The 21,237-nt window shown below is 34.6% G+C and overlaps 1 protein-coding gene across 11 annotated transcripts in view; it reads right to left on the bottom strand.

The window, feature by feature from the left end:
• Positions 1 to 21,237, bottom strand: part of Myo9a (myosin IXA) — a 293,301-nt gene that overhangs the window by 136,997 nt on the left and 135,067 nt on the right. For all 11 annotated transcript variants that reach the window (XM_021727982.3, XM_040275557.2, XM_078049353.1 and 8 more), the window contains exons 11-14: positions 18,953 to 19,087; positions 11,594 to 11,715; positions 3,775 to 3,916; positions 327 to 522 (exon numbers count right to left, since the gene is read on the bottom strand). In XM_021727982.3, coding sequence (XP_021583657.1) covers positions 327 to 522; positions 3,775 to 3,916; positions 11,594 to 11,715; positions 18,953 to 19,087 — 595 coding nt within the window. The remainder of the gene's footprint in view (positions 1 to 326; positions 523 to 3,774; positions 3,917 to 11,593; positions 11,716 to 18,952; positions 19,088 to 21,237) is intronic.

Below are 21,237 nucleotides of genomic sequence, written 5' to 3'. Positions count from 1 at the left end.
AATTCTAAATAAATACTATTACCATTATTTCTTCACTTTCTGTTCAAAATCATACCATGACTTACTAAGTGTCCAAGTACCATTATTATACTCAGTATTCCTGTCAAGGTTTAGTAATAAAAAAAGTACCAACGCATACCTATACATATATAACACATAAACATTTAATCATATAGTTTACTGAACTCATCAGACCTCAAACATGATGCCAGAATATGTTAAGAAACAAAGCAAATTAAAAATCATTATGAAACTTGTGAACTAAAGTCAAAATAATTAATAAATAAGAGATGAATCATGGTAGAATACTAGTAACTACTTCTTACCAGTCTTTCTCTGAATGTGTCTTTTCCCAGCTTCCCTGAAAGCAACTATGGCTCTGAAAAAGGCTCGGAGAACTGCCCATCGGAATACAGCCACAGGATCAATTCCAATCATCCCAGAGATAAATGCATTCTTGCTACTTCTCAGAAGAGCTACAATGTCTGGGCGCATATGATCTGTATTTTTTTCCCGAAAATCCTGTGTGAAAAAAGTCTCACCATTAATAGTGAAAAAGCTATTAAAATTAAGATGATAATGAGTAATATGTTTGAACAGTGATTGAATAAAGATAGAAATGACTTCTGAGTGAAATGTTCATTCTAATTTACTTTATATAGAATATTATACTTTCAGGATTGATCCCTACTTTCTGTGGTGATGCGCTGGACAAATTAGAAGAAAAGCAGTAAAAAGGTGAGAGTGATGAAAATTTAGGCAAATCAACAGGATTCAGGCTCTTTGAGCTTGAGTTAAGGGTTTTAACTTTATTTTATTCAAGCATAAAGGTCAATGGCAACAGCCAAGTGGTGTTCTATAAACATTTATTGATACATAGGAAATGAATAGCACAAAGAATGGAAAAGGGGAGAACAGACATAATAATAAACAGAGAAGAGCTGACAGTGATTTGGACAAGCAGGTTGTCAAAGAAGAAATGAAAAAGAATTACCATGTTTGAAATACATTAAGATACATTAATCTTGTGGACTAAAGGCAAAATAATTAATAAATAAGAGATGAATCATGGTAGAATACTAACTAGTAGCTACTCCTTACCAGTCTTTCTCTGAATGTGGCTTACTATTTCCTAATTCTTTATTCTTCTAAAAACAAGGGAAATGGGTAAACAAGCCAGGATCTTGACCATTGGCTTGTCCCTAAATATACTTAGAGCAAAAGTATATATTATTAAAAAAGTAAAACTGGGTTTTCTTTTGGGGGGGGGACTGTAGAGTGGTTAACCAGGGATTGAACTCAGGGGTAGTTGATCACTGAGCCACATTCCCAACCCTATTTTATATTTTATGTAGAGACAGGGTCTCATTGAGTTGCTTAGGGTCTCACTTTTATTGAGGCTGGCTTTGAACCCATGATCTTCCTGCCTCAACCTCCCAAGCTGCTGGGATTACAGGTGTGCGCCATTGCGCCTGACTTTTTATTTTACTTTTTAAACTATCAAAATTATTCCTTCCTTTCTGTTCCACCTCAGGATATGATACCTCCAATTAACCCATCAGCTCTAACCAGTTATCACTTATCATCTAGAAATAAATAATGTATATGGATGGTATCTCCTTCCTCAACTCTGTTGCCATTTCGGTGATTTGGTTGTTTGGTTTTCTGGTGGTGGGCTGGGGTGTGGGGGTGCTAGGGATCGAACTCATAGGTGTGTTACCACTGAGCCACATCCAAAGTCCTTTTTATATTTTTGAGGCAGGGTCTCACTAAGTGAGAATGGCCTTAAACTTGCAATTCTCCTGCCTCAACCTCCTGAATCATTGGGATTACAGGTGTGCTCCATTGTACTGAGCATTCTTGGGGTTTATCTTCACATTTCATCCCATTTAAAAAAAAAAGAAAGAAAGGGGGAAAGCTACCTAATTTATCTCCCAGATTCTACTCTTGCCCCTTATTATGCCTCTTCCTCAAAATAATCAAAACAGTCTTTTTTTCTTCTTCTTCTTCTTCTTCTTCTTTTCTGGCAGTGCTGTGAATTGAACCTAGAGCTTTGTGCAAGCTAGGAAAGCACTCTACAACTGAGCTATAACCCCAACCCTGCACAGCAATCTTTTAACAACACAAATCAGATCTTCTGCTTAAAATCTTTTCAGAGGTCCCTACAATAAAAACCAAACTCAATAAAAATCAAACTCCTTTAACTTGCCCTAGAAGCCCTTAAGAATTAACCTGCTGTCTTACTCTGAATTCATTTCACAACACTATTTCTTTTTGTTCCTTTAATTCTAGCAGCACTGACTAGTTTTCATTTATTTCAACATATCAAACTCTTCCTTATTCCATGGCCTGTACTTCTTCATCACAACTCCTCATCAAGGTAAATTTACTTCAGGTCATCTCTCAAAAATTAAAAAGTTTCTTAGAGAAGTGGTTCATGGCTCCACACCACTACTTTACTACTTTTTCTCATAGAACCCATTCATTTATTTATAGCATATAGCCCATTTACCTGTATTTCATACACAATCATATGTATGTATACACAGAGTCAGGAACATTTCTGTCTAGTTAATCACTAAATCATTCCAAACACTAGGCACAGGGTCTGATGCATGATCTATGTTCAATAAACACCTCTTAAATAAATAGATCAGTACACTTGATGAGTAAATTAAAAATACCCTGAGATCAAAGAAAAAATTGTATTGCTCCACTATAATTCATATTACCACTGTCTTGCATGGAAACCAAGTGTCTTAAGACACAGGCTTAAATTTCAAATGGTTGAATAACAGGTTCATCAGAAATGAATGAAATCATGAAGTTTCCCCTTTCAGGAGGTAGGAGTTTCAATACAGTTCATTAAGAGTACAAGCTCACAAATACCTAATAGTACATGAAGGCATAAGGCCTCTGTCAGCCCTATGTGTATAAAGAGGGGTAAAATTCAGTAAAGTATGTGGACATGTGGATGAACATATGGGATTGAGATATGCAGTTATCTATTCTTTCAGATCAAAAAGTTTATTGTTTAGCTAAACTATGGAATCAACCTAGGTACCCTTCAACAGATGAATGGATAAAGAAAATGTGGTATACATATGCAATGGACTATTACTCAGCCTTAAAGAATAAAATCATGGGATTTGCCGGTAAATGGATGGAGCTAGAGAATAGCATGCTAAGCAAAATAAGCCAATCCCAAAGAACCAAAGGCCAAATGTTTTCTCTTAAATGTGGAAGCTAATTCGTTGGGGGAGGGTTGCTAGAGAAGAATAGAGGTACTTTGGGTTAGACGAGGGAATAAAGGGAGGGGAGGGCATATGGGGGTAGAAGGATAATAGAGTGAATCAGACATTACTACACTATGTGCATATATGATTACATGACCAGTATAATTCCATATCATGTACAACCAAAAGAATGAGAAGTTATACTCCCTTTATGTATAATGTGTCAAAATGCATTCTATTATTATGTATAACTAATTAGAATTTTTAAAGTTTATTGTTTATTAGAATGGACTGACATCAGATTACATGCAGAAGGAAACCAACAGAAACCTGAGAAAGTAATGTACTGAAAAGCATAAATATATTATTTTTTAATATTATCTATATTAGAAGAATCTAACATTATCCTAATAAAATGTCTCCAAATGTTACTAATCGTAAGCCTCCAAAATCTACAGGGGGTAGTGTGCCAGGAAAAGTGACAAAGTCAAAAATACACCTCTGCCCTTAAAGTACATTCACTGAAAAATCAACTGACCTTTACTCCATATTTTACTTTTCCAGCATAGTGTTTTATGGTGAAAGCAGGCTCCATCACAGCTGGAAATTCAATGTAAGAATTCTCTTCATGTTGATGCTTAAACTTGTCTAGCAATGTCTGATTTGTTGCCTGTGGAAAACTGAATTTATGAGGAAAAAGAAAACACAAAAAAATAGAAGATGCAGTAATCAGTATTGCCTATTAAAAAACAAATTCATTGCTATCTAATACATTTAGCACCTTACAAAGAGTTTTTGCCTACACTATCAAATCTGATTCTCATAATAAGCTAGAAGAGAGTATAATATGGATTGCTGTTCCTATATTATAGATGAGGGATAAAAAGTTATGGCTTGCCCATACTCAGATTCTGCAATTAACCTGAGAAATTAATTCAGGTCATTACATATTTATTTAGGTTTCACTGTGTTGCATTATTGCAAAACCCAAAGGAAAATAAACCCCACCAAAAGGAAATAATTTCTTATTCTTAAATAGGTCATTAAAATTCACATTCTTTTGTTTTCCTATTTATTGACACATAAATGGTCACAATTTTCTTATCTATACCTGTTATTACATTTCTTATTAAATCTATTACTATTTTAAATATACATCAATAGGTTTGTATTCATTGGTTGGATTCAATGAGCATTTCAAGGTCAAAAATCACACAAATAATATCTATTAAGAATTGCATAATAGGGGCTGGAGTTGTGGTTCAATGGTAGAGCACTTGCCTGGCATGTGTGAGGCCCTGGGTTCGATCCTCAGCACACATATAAATTAATTAAATAAATAAAAGATCCATTTACAACTTAAAAAAAAAAGAATTGCATAATAGAAACATAGGAACATAAACATTTAGAAGAAGAAAAATAAGCAGTGATGGGGAACAACAGAAAGGTTATTAGGAGGCTAGCTATTAAAAGTTAGGTGTAAACGATTAGGTAGGAGTTTCAAATAGAGGAAATATCACTGACAGGAAAAGGAGAAAATATATCTTTCAGAAATAGTATAAAAGAAACTGAAATAATGAGCAATAATGTGCCATGAGGTTGTAAAGATAAATCCCAAATCTAATGTGTAAAAATGATTCTTAAATTACTACAAAATGGTTAATTATATACTGTGTACTCAAATCAGAAAAGATCATCACCTTTGGTGTCAGATAATCTTAGTTTAACTTACCAGTTCTATCAGTGATCTTGGGAAAGATAGCCTTTCAAAACTTTAAGTTTAAATACCAGAAATGATCTTGTGACCCATAAAGTGAGTATAACAACAGGTATAATACTGTTAGCAGAATCAAATAATACTAGTAAAAAAAAAATCTGACACTATCTGGCATTTTTTAGGGATTACATAAATATTATCAGCTTTTTTATGTTACCAACACTGCTAAGTCACCTTGGCCTGTTTTTACAGGACAGTCCAAGTTCACATCCCCTTTTCTACAATAGATTTGTTCCAGAAGAAGACAGATTAGGCTCATTTTCTGAAAGCCCTATTAAGTATAGGAAAAGGTTCACACGTCTGACTCAGACTTACCACCTTACTTGGGCAGATGTTTACTATATCCTAGCTTCCTGAAGAAAGTGCGCACATTTTGCAGGAGGCTAAAGAACATGTCAACCTCCTCCATGTCCAAAGCCTCCTTACCCATCTTGCAGGAGATGCTGCCATCCCGATAGCTAAATCTAATTGGACATATCAACCCCAAGACACCGGGGTCACTAGACTCCAACACATGATTACTTGCTTCCTTGAAGGCATGACAAAAAAAATTCTAATACCCAGGTTAATCATGACAAGATAAGGGAAATCACCCAGGACCTGACGAAAACCCTGCCCTCTTTTTGGCTCAACTTACTGAAGCTATTACCAAATATACCACCCCAGATCTTGATACTCCTGCTGGTACTCTCTTTCTCCATGTCCAGTTTATAAGTGGATCTGCATCTGATATCCATAAAAAACTTAGAGAAGAACTCAGAGACTCCTCAGCAGTAGCCTTGTAGATGTTGCTTTCAAGGTTTTTAACAATAGAGAAGACGAGGCCAAAAAGGAGAAAGGAAAGTATCTTAAAGCTAAATATCACCTCCTGGCTGGCTTGCCACACAATTCCCCCATCCTCAGAGTAAAGAAACTCAATGGCCAATTTTGGCTAGTACAGGACTTCAGGAAATTAAAGAGGCAGTTGTCCCCACATATCCTGTAGTACTCAATCCCTATACCTTTTTATCTCCTATCCCATCCTCCACCACCACCCACTTCTCAGTGTTAGACCTGAAGAATGCTTTTCTTACTAACTCTAAACCACCAGGGTCTCCATGTCCTCTTCTAGAACTCTAAAAGGAGGGGATCTCCCTAATTTGTCTCTTCTCAGCAGGAAGGCAGCTAGACTTGATATCAACACCCCAATTTATTATCCCCTTTCAGAGTCTGGAATGAAGGAATTTATTATCCCCTTTCAGAGTCTGGAATGATGAAAAATAACATCACCCAGGACAGCCCCCAGGAAGAAAAGAGGACAGTGTGGCCTGGGAGAAAGGAGGGAGGAATAAGGCAAACATTCATCCTTTCCCATTAATAATGGGTCCTGAGGAAAGAGATAAACACACTAAGACATGGATTTTCACCCTTTCCCATTGTTGATGAGTCCTGGAAGGAGAAAAGCAAATACTGAAGCTCTAGGAAACAATGGATTCTGGAGTAAGAAGATAAGCAATGAGCACCAAGCTCTGGGCTTTTATCCTTTCCCAGTAACACTGAGTCCTGGAGGGGATGGAAAACAAACGGGCTCTGGCCTCTAAATTTTTATCCCAGTTTCAAGCATTTACAACTGTTTCCCTGAGTTAGAATGAGTTTTAAGTTTTTACAACTCTTTTCCTGAGTTACATTTTTTACCTGAACAATTAGTTTCTGACTGCCCAAGTCTTTAATGATTAAGTCACACTAAACATTCTGCAATGATTAACTCTCATTAAGACCTATAAAAAGCAGACCCCTCTTATAACCAGTGCCCATTTTCTCCCTTGAAAAAATGCCATGTGGCATTCCACCAATGCTTAATAAAGACAGCTTGCTGATCTGTTTGAGGTCTGCTCCCTTCTCAGTTATTTGGGCTTAAACTATGGCTTCCTAAAAACATCTCCATTATAAGCTTGCTCTAAAATTCTAAAACAATTCTAGAATGCATTATAATCCTTAGGATTTCAAGCACAGACCAGAAACAGCCTCTATAATATTCTTTTCAATTCCGATCTTACCTTGTTTCAAGTCACCCTAATCATGTGACTTTCCTAGTCAGAAAATTTATGGATCAAAAGCAAAGAAACTGAATGATTCCAAGCAACTAAAACTAGACAAACCTAACATCTGCAAATGTTTCACTACTTCATAACAGAATGCTTCTCTCTTCTAGCAGCATACTCAGCTTACCTCACTGTCTCTAACTCCATTTAGAGTTAAGAGGGGTATAGTAAGAAAAGCATTCTTCAGGATTTATTTGCCTTCTAATACTCCAAGTACTTTAAAAGCTTATGTTTTTCTCTTACTTAAAGTGAAAAAAGGAAGGTGGATAGATAGGAGAATAGTCTTTACTCCAAATCAAGAAAGATGGAAAGAAAAGCTCTCCACAGGTCCTACATTCAACAAACATTTGTGGTATATATCAAGAGGGCAAATCAGACATTATTGCTCATTTTAAAGCTCTTATCTCATGTTCCCCAAAGGCTATGAACAAGGGTAGCCTGAGAACTACTTCTAGAGCTTTCAGAACCAGCAATGCATGGACTCTACTTACTGATTCTGAATTAACTGATCAAGAATGGTGACCTAGAAAGCATTCATAAATTCAGAAGATAATTCTTATTAGTAGACAGGATTGACAAAATGCTGCCCTAAATAAATGTTCTAATCTCAACTTCAGACTCTGTTAAAATGCAGATTCTTATTCAAAAGGTATGGGTTGAAAGCCTGAGATTTCATATTTCTAACGAGTTTCAAGGTTCTCTACCGCTGCTGTCAGCAATGCCTTTTGAGTTCTACAGGAAAGACTAATAACATTGCTAACATCCTATTCATCATACATTAACTCTGAGACTTTGCTTGCACTATTTCTTCCTCCTAAATGCCTTCTACAGAACCTAACTTAAATAATGTGCTCAACATCACAGCCAGTAGGTAGCACACACAAGACTAACCTAGATTTTGTGTGACTCCTACAAGTAGAGCATCATAAACAAAATGCATGAAGTCGGAATATCACTAAGGATAATTTCCAAATTATATATTTCCCATAGAAATATATATTCCCACAAAATATTTTTTAGAAAAAAAAATCCAAATGAGTCCCAAAAAAGTTCTTCTTAAATGTGACTAAATTTATTTTCAACATCTCTTTACAGGTAAAAAGCAGAGGAAAAATACTTCATGCCTTTTCATCTTATCTTCTGGGATATTAAAGCATAAAAGATGAAAGGATTTCAGGACATGCCACCCCAAAATATGCTGTTCTGACCTTATGATTATTTGAACTGAAGGCAAATCAGAAATACAGGACATAGGGATAGGCTCTTAACTTCCTTTTTCCTACATAAAAATAAGCCATAAAGTTTTCCATGAGAAGGGTGCTCTCCCTGTTCCAGAAAAAGAATATCCTAATTACCAAAGTTTAAAAATAAACATTAAGACAGAACTGTACAAACTAACAAAATAACCCTTATCTTCTACTAGTATTCCCAGTCTCTGTTTTCCCTGTATTCCCTGTATTCCCAGTATTCCCTTCACACAATTTATTGCTCCTACCCCAAACCCTTTGTCTTGAAATTTCTGGAAAAATTTTTCATTTTTGTCTAAAAAAATAGATAAGCTCTTTGTTCTGATTACTTCTTCAGGTTTCTATTTTCATGTACATATAAAATTCTAATAAAATGTAAATGCTTTTCCTCTGTTTATCTGTCTTATGTCAGTTTCTCAGGCCCAGTCAAGGACCCTATCAGAGCAGCGGACAATTTTTTCCTACCCAGTGAGACAAAAATGAACCATTTATTTTTTTAAAAAAAAGGTACTGGACTGGCTCATTTACAAAGTAAAGAAATTAAAATAATGTTTTTAAAATTTTTCATGGCGGTCTGAATACAAACATAATACAATATCCTCAAAGATAATCCAGAATTATTATTTCTAATGAGGAATTTTTTACTTCTTGAAGAAGATACTCATCAGCTCTAATAATCAGAAAATTTGTTTCCTTTTATTGGGCTAAATTTGTCATTTCAATTTATGTGGCTTGAGTGACAACAAAGAGGTGACATTCCCTTTATTGATCAAAACTTAAATCTATGATCTAGGCATGGTGATGCACATCTATAAACTCAGCTACTTGGGAGACTGAGGCAGTAGGATTGTGAATTTGAGGCCAGACTGGGCCACTCTGTCTCAAAAACAAAAAGGGCTACAGATGTAGCTCAGTGGTCAAGTGCCCCTAGGTTCTATTCCCAGTTCTATTCACAAAAAGCAAACAAAAAATACATCAATATTAGGTAGAAATTGGCCAGAAATATACAATCTTTTTATAGTAAGATGTGCATTTAATGAAATGTTGCTTAAAGAATGGCGAAGTAATGAGCCCCTTGTTCTATTCATGTTTTAATTATACAGTCATTACATCAATTGCTGTTGACAAATGTGACAGAGTAGATAGCAGCAGCATTTCCTTTTTGCACGCAAGAAAACTGAAGAGCCAGGCATGGTGGTGCATGTGACTCTGGAGGCTGAGGCAGGAGGATTACAAGTTAGAGGTCAGCCTCATCAACTTAGGCCCTAAGGAACTTAGTGAGACCCTGTCTCAAAATAAAAAATACAAAGAGCTGAGGATATAGCTCAGTGGTAAACCATCTCTGTGTTCAATCCCCAGCACCAAAAGGGGGGAAAAAAAAAAAGGAGATTTGTAGAGAGTAGGTAATAGAGATAGGATATAAATCCTCGGCTTATGGCTCTAAAACTGCACTATTTGGGGAAAGTAATCTTATTAAATACTTCAAAGTACAACCTTATTAATCAGAAATAGCTGGAGGGTTTGAATCTTGAAATCTGACTTAAAAATCATATGATCTTTCACTTAAAGTGCTTAAAACATACTTGTTGCTCTAAATATCTCAGACAAAAAGAACTGCTTATCATTTCATTATCAACTACCAAAATTATTAGCTCTGAATACTAAATATTAAAATTAACTATGATTTGAAAGATTTCTCCAACAAATACTAGAGGTAAACTATGCAACCAGAATTAGGAATTACTGACCTTACAATTTTATAAGAGATAATAATCATTACTGGGAATAGAGAGCAATACCAAGAATACTCTGCATAGAAAATTAAATTATTAAATTAAAATACTATTATTTTTGTTGACTACATTAATTCATTTAGAATAACAGAAACATATTAGTGGTACAGTGGGTTAGGGTGGATACTAGACATAAACTCTTAGCAATTTCTTTCCATTATATTTTTCATTCTACAATCTTACTATTTTCACATAGCAATTCTGTGTGTTTATGGCATATTAATAGAGTGACATGACTTTTACAAAAATAGGATATTTCTGAGAAGAAAGGACTCACTTTTATTAACTACACTAGACAACAAGTATAAACTTTTAATTGCCCCATGATCCCATGAAAAACTGATGTATAGTCTTTCAACCTATGACAATAAATTTTCAATATTTTCTATCATAGTTTAATGGGTATAATATTAAATTAGGAATCAGGTAAGTTAATTCAATTTCTAAATTTGTTACTGAAGAGTTGTTTAAAAATCCACACAATCTCCTCATTTCAGTTTCTCCATTTCTAGGTTTGCCATCTGTTATGATGAATATGAGGAGTTTGATATGAGGTATCCACTGAAAAGCTCATTTGGCAATGCAGGTATGTTCAGAGGTGAGATGATTAGATCATAAAAGTTGTGATTCATCAGTGGATTAATCACTTAATGAATTAATAATCTGAATGGATTACTTGGTGATAATCACAGACAGGTGGGGCAAAGCTAGAAGAAGAAAGTTACTGAGGGTGTGCCCTTGGAGATTTTATTTTGTCTCTAGCTCTTCAAGTACCCTCTAGCTTTCTGGCTACCATGCACTGGGCAGTTTTCCTCTGCCACGTCCTTCCTTCATGATGTTCCACCTCACCTCAAGTCCACAGGAATAGAGTCAGCCCAAAATGGGCTGAACCTCTAAAACTGAGAGCAAGTTTTCCTCCTCTAAGTTGTTCTTGTCAGGAATTGGTCACAGCAACAAAAAACCATTTTGTAGGCTAATTTAACTATAAATAATCAGACATTACTCTGGAGGATGCTACAGCATATGAAGCTTTCAGAGGTTTATATTTAAGACTGCTGTACTGAACAGTATAGACTAGAAAATATTTTGCATATATTGCCATTTATCACCAACACAGTCATGACAGGCATCATGAATATATCATGATATCCTTTTTTACTAAACATGAAAACTGCAAATACATCTCAGAAATAAAAATTCAAAAAGAACAAAACACACAACAAAAAAAATAAAATACGTCAACAAATCTAACATCAAACTCTGTCAAAATAAACTGCAAAAAAGAAAAAATAAATTCAGTAGTGAAATTCAGCCTATTTATCAAGAAATGCAAATATTTAATAACTGCATACAACAGAACCTTTAGCCCTTTACTTGGAAATATAAGGAGAAAGTTTAAACTTAAGAAGGCATAAAAAGCCCAATGGCCAATAACAATATTGAAAAGAACCATACTTACTTGCTTTCTTCATCCAAAAGATGGAGCAGTCCTGTTGGTTTTTTGCTAATAAGATTTATGCAACAAGTATTATCAATATAATCAATATTATGCCAACTGATACCTTCAGTTCTATATTCCTCCTAGGAAAATCAAACAACAAAATAATAATTTATTTATCTTACAGAAAATGATAGGCATATGATAACAAGAACTGAAAAGTACAGTCTATTTTTTCTTTTTAAATCACAATCCATATAATGGAAAGATGCTTATTAATCAGCTTACTAATCTTAATACAGTGTCTCTGTTTCTTTACATTGAGCAAAGTAAGAAAGTCCATCCAGTGGCACACTCCTATAAACCCAGCTACTCAAGAGGCTAAAGCAGGAAGACTGCAAATTTGAGGCCAGCTCCAGCAACTTGGTGAGATCCTGTCTCAAAAAGAACTACAGAGGCAGCTCAGTAATAGAAAACATTTTTTTTTAAAAAAAAAAAGTACATGCAACCAAATTTTGAGGTTAGAATCCTATTTCTGAAACTTCTCTAAGCAAGACTTAGACCTGGTGTTTAGTCACACCATATGATTACTTCCATTAAGGAAAATACACAAGTAAGAAGCCTAATTTCCCCTACATGATTCTAAACTACCAAAAGGACTGCATTTGTTGGATCATCAACAATTAATTTAATAAAATAGAATTCCTCAGGAAAGTGGGAAGTCACTCACAAATCATGTGGAGTTCATATACTGAATTTTGGCAAAAGAAAATCTTTTGTACATTTTTACTTTAACAAAAAGGCCTCAAATTTCAAGGTTAAAAACCCCAAAACTCAAGTCCTGAGCAGCTATAGTAAAACCCTTGTACAAAGCACTCATTTTTCCTTACTCTTTTTACTGAGAAATACTTTTTTATTTGTCCCTATGAAACTTTCACCTTAAATTAATTACTCTTAATTAGGAAAGTAAGTATTAATTATTTTCTCTTAAAATGTTCACAAGAGTAGAATTTTTATTAAAAGGTCACCCCCAAGTGCTAAGAAAGCACCACTTACCACCCTGCCATTCTACCTTTTTGTAGCATTAGCAAGCATACTAGTTAAACAAGAGCATTAGGATTTTTACACATTATAGTAGTCCTTAGTCCCCTTCCAAATGAACATTCAGACTTTCTTACCCAATGCCAGCTTCTAATATATTTGGTAAGATTTATTTGTTTACAGATATTATCTAAATAAACTCACACAATAGATAATTATTTTTGTCTGACTTTTTGGCTCAATTTAGGTTTCAGAGACATACATTTTGTTAGAAGCCACTCAAAGTTCATTCATTTTAATTGCTATAGGAAAGAGGTCATAAAAAACATAATCACTCATTTATGTACTGTCTATATGTTGTGTATTTTCTCAATGTAACTGCAAAGTTGAAACTATGTTGTTCAAAAAAACCGAAAGGACCTATTTAATCTCATCCTTTTCAGAAATTGTATGCTAAACTGACACAGAATGTTACTCCTCAAACTTTAATGTATAGCAGTATCATATGGAAGGCTTGTTAAAACACAGTCAATTGGGCCTCATCCCAAGAATTTCTGAATTAAATAGGTATAGGAATACACTTAGGGTTTTATTTCTCACAGGTTCCCTGGATATGTTGATGCTAAAAGAAGAAGAGGAGAAACAACATTTTGAGTTTGAGAATTAATTCTGTAGAGTATTCCACTGTATTTACATATAACAACTTATTCATCGATTCTCCTTTGGCAGATGTTACTTTTACTTCTAATTTTTGGCCATTAAAAATAAGGCCATTGGATTGGGGATATAGCTCAGTTGGTAGAGTGTTTGCCTTGCATGCACAAGGCTCTGGGTTCAATCCCCAACACCACACACCCACACACACACACACACAAAAAAAAAAAACAGAAAAATAAGGCCATGGGCTGGGGTTGTGGCTCAGTGGCAGAGCACTTGCCTCACACATGTGAGGCACTGGGTTCGATCCTCAGCACCACATAAAAATGAATAAACAAAATAAAAATATTGTTTCCATATATAACTAAAAAATATTTTTAAAAAAATAAGGCCATTACGACCATTTCTACCCAAAACTTTTATGTGTGTGTGCACACACACGCATATTTTTTATTTATGTTTAATTTCATTTTTTTGGTTCTTCTAAATTATACATTATCTGTATATATTTTGAGATTATAAATTACACATATTTAACTCAGCAAATATTGCCAAACAGTTTTCTAAAGTGGCTGTGCCAATTCACAAAACCAGCATATGGTAGCTTCCCAACCAACACATTTCTTCAATACTTGTATTAACCAGTCTTTTTCATTTTAATCATTCTGGTGAATGCCTTAGGGATCTGATTGTGATTTTAATTTCAATTGCTGTGATGAATAATGTTATGGTTTAGGTATGATGTGTCCCCCCCAAAAGCTATTGTGTGAAACAATGCAATAAAGTTTAGAGGTAAAATGATAGGTTTATGAGAGCCTCATTCAATGCATTAATCCCAATAAGGATTAACTGGGTGGTAACAGTAGGCAGGAAAGGTATGGCTGGAGGAGGTGGGAGAAGGGAACTATTTTGTCTGTAGTGAAGGAACTCTCTCTCTCTCTACTTCCAATTGGCCATGTTCTGAGCTGCTTTCCTCTGCCACACTCTTCCAGCCATGATGTTCTGTCTCACCTCAGGCCCAAGGAATGGAGGCAACTGTCTATGCACTGGGACCTCTGAAACTGTAAGACCCAAATAAACTTTTCCTCCTCTAAAATTGTTCTTATCAAAGAGCTGGGAATGTAGCTCAGTAATAGTGCTCTTGCCTAACATGTATAAGGCCCTGGGTTAAATCTCTAGTACCATAACATATAAAATTGTTCTTCTCAGGTCTTTTGGTCACAGCAGCAAAAAAAAGCTGACTAAAACAAATAATAAGAGAAAAACATTTCCATGTTAACTGCCTGTTTAAGTATTTCCTTTTGTAATATGCCTATGTTCATTATTTTATCAATGTCTAACAGAAATAAAATATTCTGTAACTTAGCAGTAAAAAAATCTTAGAATACCTAAAATTCCATTTACTCCCCTAATTTATATGCTACTCTTCTCAAGCATTTTAGTTCTACTTAAATATTATAGCATTTACCTTTCTCCAATTTAGTTAGCTGAATATTCACTTAGATTCACCAACTTTTAAAAATATTTTTCACTGCTTTTCATTCCTTCCTATACCTCCAAACTCTAACTGGGGATATGTTAATAATGCCTAAATAACATGATTCAGTTTTAAGAAAAATATCCCACTATATCCTAGCTTACACTATTTCCTCTGAAAGCTGACTGCCGTTCTTACTGCTGCATCTTTAAAGATACTATTTTGTTTCCTCTCTATGCTTTCAGACTGTTTTTGGATTTTTAGAGTTCCTCAAATGTGTGCTTTGGGCAGTAACAGTGAGGAAGGTGCATGTGCACATGCACACACGTGTGTTCTACCTTCCAGATCACTAATTTTCTCTTAACCTGACTCTACTTATTAAAAACAATCTTATATTCTTAATTTCACAGTAGTAGATTTTAGGTATTTTCGGGACTAGTTTTTAATAAAAGTATTACTCTTTTAAAAAATATTTGAAACCATAAAGCCCTGTCTGATGACATTTTATCTAGATCCCCTATTGTACTACTATCTCACTGTTCTTGTTTTTTAATTATGTTGGTTTACCCCCTTGTCTTTTTTCTTCTTAGTTCTCTCTTCCTTTCTTTTCAACAGTGGTAATTTTAGCATTTGGATGATCTCTTCCTCCAGTAGAAAGCGAATTTGCTCTTGGCACATATGACTAAGAACACTAGAAATTTTACACTAGTTACATCAAATCAGGAATTGAGATGACTTAAACCGAACAGCAATCCCCATGATGCCTATCTATTCCTAGCTTATCTTTTATTACTAATGGGTACTCTTTTGGGGAGTCTCAACCTGTCTATAGAAATATCCATGGACTTCCTCAGTAGAAAAGTCTGCTCAGTTCTTCAGACCATCAAGCCTAGATTCATTAGAATCACCAACACTCTACTAGAACAAAGAATCATCTGGGCTCACCTGCCTAGATTTCCTTCTTTCATTCATTTGAAAACAATCCAATGTTCAGTTTTAGAGGTGTTATTCCACAAAGTTAGTCAGAATTTTCTAGTCTTACAACACCAAATGTAGAATGAACAAAACAAAAACTTTACAAATTAAAAAAAAAAAAAAAGAAAGAAAGAAAAGAAAAGAAAAAAAAAGAAAAGCTCAAACCAGGCACGGTGGCGCACACCTGTAATCCCAGGGGCTCAGGAGGCTGAGACAGGAGAATTGTGGGTTCAAAGCCAGCCTCAGCAACAGCGAGGCACTAAGCAATTCAGTGAGACGCTGTCTCTACATAAAATACAAAACAGGGCTGGGGATGCAGCTCAGTGGTCAAATGCCCCCTGAGTTCAATCCCCAGTATGCCCCACCCTGGCCAACCTGCAAAAAAAAAAAAAAAAAAAAGCTTTCCCCTTAAAAAAAAAACAAAAAAAAATTGCTGGATTAAAAACTACTTAAATAAGATCCCTGAACTCTACATTTTCTATCTCTAATGTTTAGCACAAAGCATGGCACATGACTATTATTGATGAATACCAATGATGTGAAGGATAATTCTGAGCAAGAAGAGGATAATATCAGAAACGATAACAGGAAACATTTTCATATCTCAGAAACTTTGCACATAATCTCTACCACTATCTTAATTCAGGATGCAAAAATCACTGAACAAGACTAATTCACCTGGCTTGTGTAGATTGTTTCCTTACCTCCAGTTCACTCTCTTCAGTCCATCTTCCACAGTTAAAATGCAAGTACCATACCAAATATACTTCAAATAGCTCCTCCCTCTCTGAAAGAAAAATTCTAATCTTCTCTGCGTGATAATATAAGGTCCCACTTTTAAATATACTTTATGTATACCTTTGCCCCATTGACAATCTTGTGAGCTTCAACTCACTATTCAAAATCATATTCCAGAACCACCTCTGGAATTCAATGTAGATGAATCAATATAGTATTTTACTTTATGCCTGATTACAGAATGTGTCATCCTACATGGAAATGAATCTATTGCTTTCCTATCCTACATGCCTATATATTCCTTTTGGACAAAATTTAGAACTAAACCACAATTCTCATACTGAAGAATTTTTTTTTTCTACAAAAACATCTTTGATACTAACTGATTCGGGTATTCAATTGAATTTAACAGTCACTAGGTAACCATCTCATAATAGGTACAAATGATACCCATTATAAGACACTTAATATTTAAACTGCCTTGAATCTCTTTTTTTTTTGAGAGAGAGAGAGAGAGCGAGAGAGAGAGAGAATATTTTTTAATATTTATTTTTTAGTTTTCAGCGGACACAACATCTTTATGTGGTGCTGAGGATCAAACCCAGCATCCCACACTTGCCAGGCGAGTGCACTACGGCTTGAGCCACATCCCCAGCCCAGCCTTGAATCTCTTATTCCCAGAAAATCCATTTTAAGTACAAAAACATGAAGAAGTAGTGAAAGAAAATAACAAAGAATGGCAAAGATGTGTAAGGTCTTTTAATGCTCCACAGACTATATTAAAACATATCCACTAGCTAATAAAATAGAGAATTCTTGAGAACAAAAATAGAATAACATAGAGTTTAGGTATTCTGTCAAAAATTATGACACTCAAGGTATCAAGTAAATGAGGACCACCCATTCCCAGGTAGTTTTGAATGCATTTTCTATAAAATGTTCTTATTTGTATACAATGTTAATGGCCTAAGCATTTCTTATGGCTCTTCTATATTTATTCTAGATGTCTAGAACAGCTACAGATTAACTTCAATTTACAATAAGAGAATACCTTTCTTTTACAAAAGCATTTTAACTAGTCTTCTGTTTAATGATCTGCAGAGCAAATAATGCTTTCCTCTAGAAGAGACAGAATATAGTCAACAAAATACATTCCCCAGGCTGGGGATGTGGCTCAAGCGGAAGCGTGCTAGCCTGGCACGCGTGGGTTGCTGGGCTCGATCCTCAGCACCACATAAAAATAAAATAAAGATGTTGTGCCCACCGGAAAAATAAAAACCACATTCTCCTACTCCTCCAGCACATATATCTATTTGCAAGACATAAAAGATATTAATTTAGCCTGATCTAGTCAAAAGAGCACAGAACTGAATCAACAGACCAGGACAGTAATCCCAGCTCAGCTTTTAATAAAAAAGCAAGGGATATAGGACTAGGGTGCAGCTCAGTAGAGTACGTGCCTAGCATGTGCAAGCCCTGGGTTCAATCCCCAGAACCGCAAAAACGAATGAAGAAATCAAAAATATAAGAATTATAGAATACTGAAAACTGGCTTTATGCATCATACATAAACTGAAATAAAAACAATGACTGCCTAATAAGTAACATTACCTAAGATTTAGCTAGAAGTTTAATAATATTTAATTATCTTTTAACAGTTTCAGTACAGTGTCTAGCTAAAAGGTTACATTTAATTAAACATTAAGCATTCATCAAGATGGCCAAAATTAATACTCCTTGTGCCGCTATTAAAAAGCCATTATACCCTTTAAGCAAAATAGAGTACAAAGCTAAGACAGAAGGCAACAAGTCCCAATGATAAGGCTGGATACAAACTCTTCTTTTCCCTAGTTTTATAGACCTACTAACTGTTGTGGTCTTTTTATTCATTTTCCATTCTTTAGCATTTTCCTTAAAATTGAGTATGATACACCTTACTCCTGTTTACATCCTCCTACACAAAATGAAATCCTGAGTTATAATCTCAACCTGTTATTGCTTTCATATTTAGTTGAAAGAAAAGCCCACATTTTTTTTTGACCCTGCCTTTACAGTTAACAATTCTCATGGAAACTGAAAACTCACTATTTTAAACTATCAATCTTGAGTTTATCATGACAAATATCTAGTTGCCCATCTTGATTTCTCTATACTGTCCTTGGACCAAAAGCATCCAAGGAGCATACTTAGCATTACACACAGTGACCAAGGCCATAGGAACAAAATCAACGCTACCAACAAAAACCCTAAACAAACCCACCATCTTTCCCTATAAAGATGCACTCAAGCAAGCTTATACTAGAAAATCTGTTTGGTGACTATGTTTTTTAAAAAACAACAACAATAATAAAAAAAAACACTTTGATTTTTGTCATTTGCTTATAATGCTATGAACTCCACAATGTTTGTACTGAAATACAAAATTTGAAATGCTTATCGTGTCTATGACTTAAAATTCATATGAGGTGAGATATACATATTTGGATACTCACTTGTTCTAACTTAAAGATATGCTGATTAAAGTAGTGCTGTAAACGTTCATTAGCAAAATTAATACAGAACTGTTCAAAACTATTATTTTCATAATCTTCAAACCCAAATATATCAAGAACACCAATGGACAAAGTCTGTAAAACAAGAGAAAATTCTTACTTAAGTATTTAAGTAAAATACAATATTAATAACAAAATGCTCATTTATAAAGCAGTAGAGAGGGGATTGTTTTCCACAATACTGAAGCAAAATATACCACAATTAAGAAGTATTTTAATTCTCTTTATTTTATTTTTGTCCTAATCATAAAAATATATCTATATTTTTAATGAGTGTAATCCATTCTTAACACATTTTATCATAACAATAAACATAGATCAAAGTTTTAACACATGTAGCTGGGTGTAATGACACAGACCTGTAATCCCAGCAACTCAGGAGGCTGAAGCAGAAGGATAGCAAGTTCAAAGCCAGCCTCAGCAACACAGCGAGGCTCTAAAGTAACTTAACAAAACCCTATATCTAAATAAATAAAAATATTTTTAAAAGGGCTGAGGATGTGGCTCAGTGGTTAAGTGCTCTGGGTTCAATCCCTGATACAACAAAACAAAATTTAACACATGTAATTTTGGCATCACATAAAAAAATACATAAAGCACAGGCCAGAGATGGAGCTCAGTGGTAGAGGACATGCCTAGCATGAAAGAGGACCTAGGTTCAATTCCTAGAACCTTAAAAAAAAAAAAAAAGAATGTACAAAGCACACAGCTAGCAAAAGATTATCATAACTGAAAAAAATAAAAGAAGTTCTTAAACTTGGAAAACCCTGAGTTCCAAAAGAGAATGGAAACAGCAGCTACAAAAAAAAAAAAAAAATCAAGATTACTAAAGTGAAGGATCCGCAGAAACCAGGTAATCTTGGCAATGCCAAGAAAACCATGTAATTTTTCCTATTTTAACTTCTACTTCCCAATAAATGGAGGTCTACTATAAAAACTAAAGTAATAAGTTTATTAATCAGCCTTATCCAGATTAAGACTGAAACAAGATATAAAAGCATATAATTTCATAAAGTTAAAGTATTACTTTAACAAAAAATACAAAGTTTAAAATGTTGACTAGCTCAAAAAAGACTATAATAAATCAGCAACCCTTTCCTCATTCTCTTTTTTTTTAAAGAGAGAGTGAGAGAGGAGAGGGAGAGGGAGAGGGAGAGGGAGAGGGAGAGGGAGAGGGAGAGAGAGAGAGAGAGAGAGAGAGAGAGAGAGAGAGAGAATTTTTTTTTAATATTTATTTTCTAGTTCCGGGCGGATACAACATCTTTGTTGGTATGTGGTGCTGAGGATCGAACCCAGGCCGCAAGCATGCCAGGTAAGCGCGCTACCGCTTGAGCCACATCCCCAGCCCCCTTTCCTCATTCTTAATGTCTGCTCCCTAGAGTCAACATTCCAATCTTGGTAGAGTACACAAGAGATTATTCTTTCATTTTTTTGAATATTTTACTTTTTCAATTCTAGAAATCATACATAACTTTTTTCCACACCTGACTCCTAGAACTTATTCTATATAACTTCTTACTGTGATTGACACAGATTCAGCTCTAATCCCTGTATATAAACATCCATCTCACCACTCTAAAGCATTCTTGAAACGCTTGTCAAATTGTTATGACAATTTGGTTAATTGAAAATAAGTTTTCTCCACTGAAACTAGGAGATGTATCAGACAAACTAATATAGTGAATGATAAATTATAAGATATTTCAGAAGTCTGTACTAGGAGTATTTTAATTCTATTGATTAAGTCTAGGTCCTTAAGAAATATTAAAATAATGCCCTTCAAAATGAAGTCAATTTGATAAATCAGATTGCAATTCAAATTAAATTTTATGCCTGTGGGCTTACTTAAACCATGAAAATTTAAGAGCAAATTTACCTTTAAAACAGTAAGATTAAATTAAAGCTGACATTTCTAATCAGTTTGAAAAACCAGACTATTTCATAAAGGTTTTTGAGAAAAGTGAATCAGAACTGATTGAAGTTAACTACCACTAATCTGCCACATTAAAAACAAGTTCCAACTGGAAAAGAAGTCTAAACATAAAAACTGAAATTCTAAAAGTATAATGCTAAATATTTTTAAATCTTGGACTAGAAGAGGCCTTCCTATATAAGTAAAATAAATACATAAAACCCAGGACTAGAAAGGAAAATAATGACAGGATTAACTATGCAAAAATTTAAAACACAGGCATAAAAATACACAACATAACAAACCTTAAAAG

Source organism: Ictidomys tridecemlineatus, chromosome 5 (assembly GCF_052094955.1).
Source record: "Ictidomys tridecemlineatus isolate mIctTri1 chromosome 5, mIctTri1.hap1, whole genome shotgun sequence".
Taxonomy (NCBI): Eukaryota; Metazoa; Chordata; class Mammalia; order Rodentia; family Sciuridae; genus Ictidomys; species Ictidomys tridecemlineatus.
This window is presented reverse-complemented; position numbering and strand designations above follow the sequence as displayed.